The following is a 4,475-nucleotide window of genomic DNA, read 5'->3' as shown; positions in this document are numbered from 1 at the left end:
CTGTTAACTGCCACTCATAGAGGAAGTCTGGTAAAAATTGTCAGCAGCCTCCAAGCAATCAATCCTGAACTAGACCCTGAGGGGAGAAGAAAGGGGATGGGCACTTTATGGTGTTTCAGAGTTGTTATGACACTGAGCATCACGAGCATGTTGAATCCCATGTTGTCTCTCCAGATTGCTGTATTTTGTTTTATTTTAACCACCTACTCCTAGAGTGGGTCTGTAGGTGTGGATGTGCACCTGCATGCATGCGAGTGTCCATATAAAAGTGGGTGAGCATATGTGTACCTGTGTGCTTGTACACATGTGCAGAGAGGTGTCGGGGTGCAGAACATACGTGTGAGGTGTAAATGCGCTGGCACCCAGTCATCACCTCAGGGGTGTGAGAAGAATGTGGCAGTGGATGTGTGTTAGTGAGGTTATAAATTGAGCTGTGATGGTCCAAGGAGGAGGATATGATTGGATGAAACAATAAGACCTTGTGCGCTTCGGCACAAGGCACTTAGACCTACTCGTTGTTGCTTTGTGCCCACTTTTATCTCTCTTCTGTGACACTCTGTGTTAGTGGATCTCCAAGCTTTCATCTCAGACTGAGCCTTTGAAATGCAGTGCTCCCTCTTTCTCTCTAATTCTCTCCACCAAACACACAAACACACACATTCTCACTCTTCAGTGCTTATATACTAATAGCTCGTATGTTTCTTTTATTTTTTGGCATCCCTTTGGCTGTAATCTTCCCCAGAAAACTTGGGCATATGGTCCACTGTGTTACCATATTCCTTTTTTCTGTTTTTTCCTAATGTTCCCAATATAAGACAATGTTTTTTTTTTTTTTCTCTGTCAGTCTCTATTTTTCTCCTCCCTGTATCATGTATTAAGCAGCTTCACCCATCTGTTTCTCTTTTTTTTTCTTAATCTCCATGTGCAGAAACACAAAGAGCGAGACAGGCACAAACCAAAACACAAGAAGACCTCTATGGACATGTCTCCCTCCCTCGTCCTTCCAAACATTATGGTCCCAGACAAGGTGAGGGCATTCTCCACTCCTCACTCCTTTGTTTTGGTGAATTGTGACTGGGCTAGTTAAATATTACAGCAGGAGCAGCTGGTTGACTTTTTTTTTTTTCCTTGATTTACCTTTGTTGCTCTTCTATGTCCCTCACACATCCTGTCCTCCTGCTGACCTTTCTCATATTTTTGGTCCCCCCTTTCTCAACCGGCATTGTTTTGATTATTTCATTCCATGTTCCGGTTCTTCTCATGATTCCTGTCCTCCCTTTCTTTTGAACCATATTTTTTTTTCAATATTCCCTCCCTTCTCACCTTCGTCCTCCAGACCTACAACAGCAGCAGCTCAGGGGGCGGCGTCACCTCTCTGCCTGCACCCTCGCAGAAACGACTGGACGATGGCACTGCACGTTTCACTAATGCTAACTTTCAGGAAGTGTCTTCTGCTCATTCCGGCGGCATTTTGAAAGATGGCTTGGTTGCAGACACAGGAAAAGGGACGTCTGAGGTGAAGAATAAGAAGAACAGTGGTGGAAGTCATGTGGTGGGACAGAGGGGCGGCCGAAAGTCTCTCACCTCCTCAGGGAAACCCCTCCCCTCTGCCGTGGTCACCATGGCAACCTCATCTACATCTGCCTCTGCTTCCACTGGGCCTTTCCACCAAGGTGAATTGATGGCTGCAAATGGTCTTCTCCTACTAATAGGAATTAACCCTGCAATTAGAAAAATGGAAATGCAATGACAAATCATCTTGTGTTACCTCTAAAAAAAAACTGCAACTGTAGCACAATTCAGAAAATTACAGCAATTTTATTAAAACCCAAATAAGTGTGTGTGCGTGCGCGTGCACACGCATTTGGTTTACCTCTTTGAGACCTTTTCCCGTATAAACATCGACCTTGTTCAAAGTTCCGCATCAAACTTCATTCCCTTACACGCCAAGAGCTGTCTCCAGCAGTGGAAAGCAACACCAATAATGCTTGTTTTGCTTCTTTTCCTTGCCTTCTACTTCCTGCTGAAGTTAGCATGCTAACCAGCTAGCCCTACCAAGCTGGCCATATGTCTGCTTTCAAGGCAGTTTCTCTGATACATGGGCAGACTGCATGATGAGGGAGGGCTGACTGTAGAGCAGATAGAGAGCAAAGAACCAATAAAATGCTCATTTTGGTTATCTTGTTTTTGCTGCTCCCACGATGATGGAAAGGAGAGTAGTATGGAAATGTTTCCCAGCTTTAATGTCTGTTTCCTCTTTGTTGTTTCTCTCATTCTCTCACTTCTGGTCTCTCTTTTGCTTCTTAATCTTGTTCTTTCCTTTCTATCTTCACTTCTGTCTTTCTCTTCTTTTCTTTGTCTGTCATTGCCTCTATTTTCCACCTGTTGTACTTTCTCCCAGGCCTCCTGTTGACCAGTGCCAGCAAGATGCCCTCTGCTCCTTCCTCCTCAGACTTCCTAAGTTTCTCTGATTCATCGTTGCGTCCTGGGGCTGGAACTACCTTCTCCTCCCCGCCGTCTTTCAGCAGCTGCCTTGTGAAGCCGAGTTCGGAGGGTGGAGTATCAGAGGGCACTACAACACTCTTTGGTTCTCTTATGTCCGCTACTACAGCTTCTGCAGGTGATAGATGTTTATTAGATATAGATTTACTAAGATATATTTTTCTTACTTTAGTTAAGTGCTAAAAAACCTTTTTTATTTTTTTGTGGTTATCACAATACTGATTATTTCAGGGATGCCATAATATTTAAGCAATGTCCTCCTGCATTTGTCATATGCAGCACTAGGAGAAGTAAATGTTTAGACCTTAAAAGGCAAAAGGGTAAAAAATGCATCTAATCAAAAAGCATTCTTGTACTTAATGATATTTTTAGCCTGAAGCAGTAGTGTGAAAGTGTGAAAACAGATGTGTAATGTCCTCTGTACCTCTAAGAAATTACTTAAGTGACATCACTAGAGTAATCTTGGGTTGGTCTCCAGGACTTCATATCTATAACAGAAAGTGTCCATTACAAACTGTGGGTGTGAAGTTTGAAAGATGCATGTTGTAACTAGTTAGGGAGGGTCTACAAAACTAGTTTTGCATTGCACAGTTGCATCATGGTGAATGTAGGATCCAGTTTTTCTGGAGCTTTACCAATATATTTCCAGTTTTCTGGAAGCACACAACTAAATAGCTGGAGTACACTATTACACTGTCTCATGATTGTTAGAAAAAAAAACATAAGCAAGTTAGCAGTTTTGTATTGTATTTTTCTTTTTCTTTCCATATCCATGTACTAGTCATTTACTACAGAGTTGAAGATGTTTGTCGATTACATGCAGAAAATGAATCTGCAACTTTTTAGGTTTAATTGATTCCTCATTTAAGACATTTTTAAGTAATTTAATGTGATTATTTGCACATTTATTTATTTTCACACTACTTTTATAATAGTAAACTAAATACCTTTGGGTGTCTGACTATTCTCTGACATGTTATAGACAGCACAATTTCTCAGCTACTTGAGAAAATAATTGTCAAATTAATTAGTAATGAAAATAATTGCTAATTTACTAGAGAACTGATATGATGCAGGGTGTTCTTTGCTATTTTAGTTGGTTCCTTAACAGCCTTTGGTCCAATAAACTGTAGCAAAACACCAAGACACTACAGACTTTATACTTAAATATTCAGTTTTGCTTTCTTGTCACTGCAGTGGGCGGGAAACTGTATGAGAATTCCCACAGTCACACAGCTAGCGAGACGACAAGCCTCGGTGGGTCTGCTGGATACAAACGGCCCCAGCCCTCCAGCTCAGGGCCAGGCATCGGCGGAGCAGTGGCAGGAGGAGGGGAAGATGGGGTGAAGAAGAAAAAGAAGGGCAACTGGAGAAACAGATTTGGACCTTGCTTCACGACGGATGTGAAGCCTTCAGAGCCAGCTCCCTCCCTGACTCTCCCTACCTCCTCCACAGCCAACACCTCCTCCTCCACTGCCTCCCCCTCCTGTTCATCCTCAACGCTCTCAGGCCGACCGGGCATAGTTTCCAGCAGTGGATTAGGAGTGGGAGTCGGAGGAGGGGGAGAGAGGGGGCTGGGGGTCATGGGTGTCACTGGTGGGATTCAGAGGTCCCCGTCACTCCTCAGGAATGGGAGTCTACAAAGCAACAGCGGCTCCACAACCACTGGGCCAGGTGAGGAAGACACAGAAACGTTATACACACTAAACACAAAAGTTTCTCACAAAAATAATTGAGAGTTTTTAAGAGTTGAGGTCTCACAGGTCTCACGATGAGAAATATTTTCTCAGATGCCCCTGTCTGTCAGTGTCACCTGAATTTTCAGTTCTCTTCACAATTTTGCGGTTGCTCAGCAAATAGCCAGAAATGAACTGTTGTTGGCAGCTAAAATGAGGAAAAGGACTGGATTAATTCAAGATATAACAGCCCATTATGACCCATTAGACAAAGAGGTTGTGTCCCACTGTGCTCAC

At 43.2% G+C, this 4,475-nt stretch overlaps 1 protein-coding gene across 1 annotated transcript; it reads left to right on the top strand.

Moving 5' to 3' along the window:
* Nucleotides 1-312: 312 nt before the first annotated feature.
* LOC120787904 (protein AF-10-like) lies at nucleotides 313-4,318 on the top strand (the record flags this gene model as incomplete). Its single annotated transcript, XM_040123396.1, has 5 exons — nucleotides 313-405; nucleotides 929-1,027; nucleotides 1,337-1,673; nucleotides 2,402-2,620; nucleotides 3,700-4,318. Coding segments are annotated over 5 exons (1,287 nt in total), but the record flags the coding sequence as incomplete, so codon positions are not given.
* Nucleotides 4,319-4,475: the final 157 nt, after the last annotated feature.

This window comes from Xiphias gladius, unplaced genomic scaffold (assembly GCF_016859285.1).
Source record: "Xiphias gladius isolate SHS-SW01 ecotype Sanya breed wild unplaced genomic scaffold, ASM1685928v1 HiC_scaffold_784, whole genome shotgun sequence".
Lineage (NCBI taxonomy): Eukaryota > Metazoa > Chordata > Actinopteri > Istiophoriformes > Xiphiidae > Xiphias > Xiphias gladius.
The sequence above is the reverse complement of the archived record's forward strand: the minus strand, read 5'-3'. Positions and strand labels throughout refer to the sequence as shown.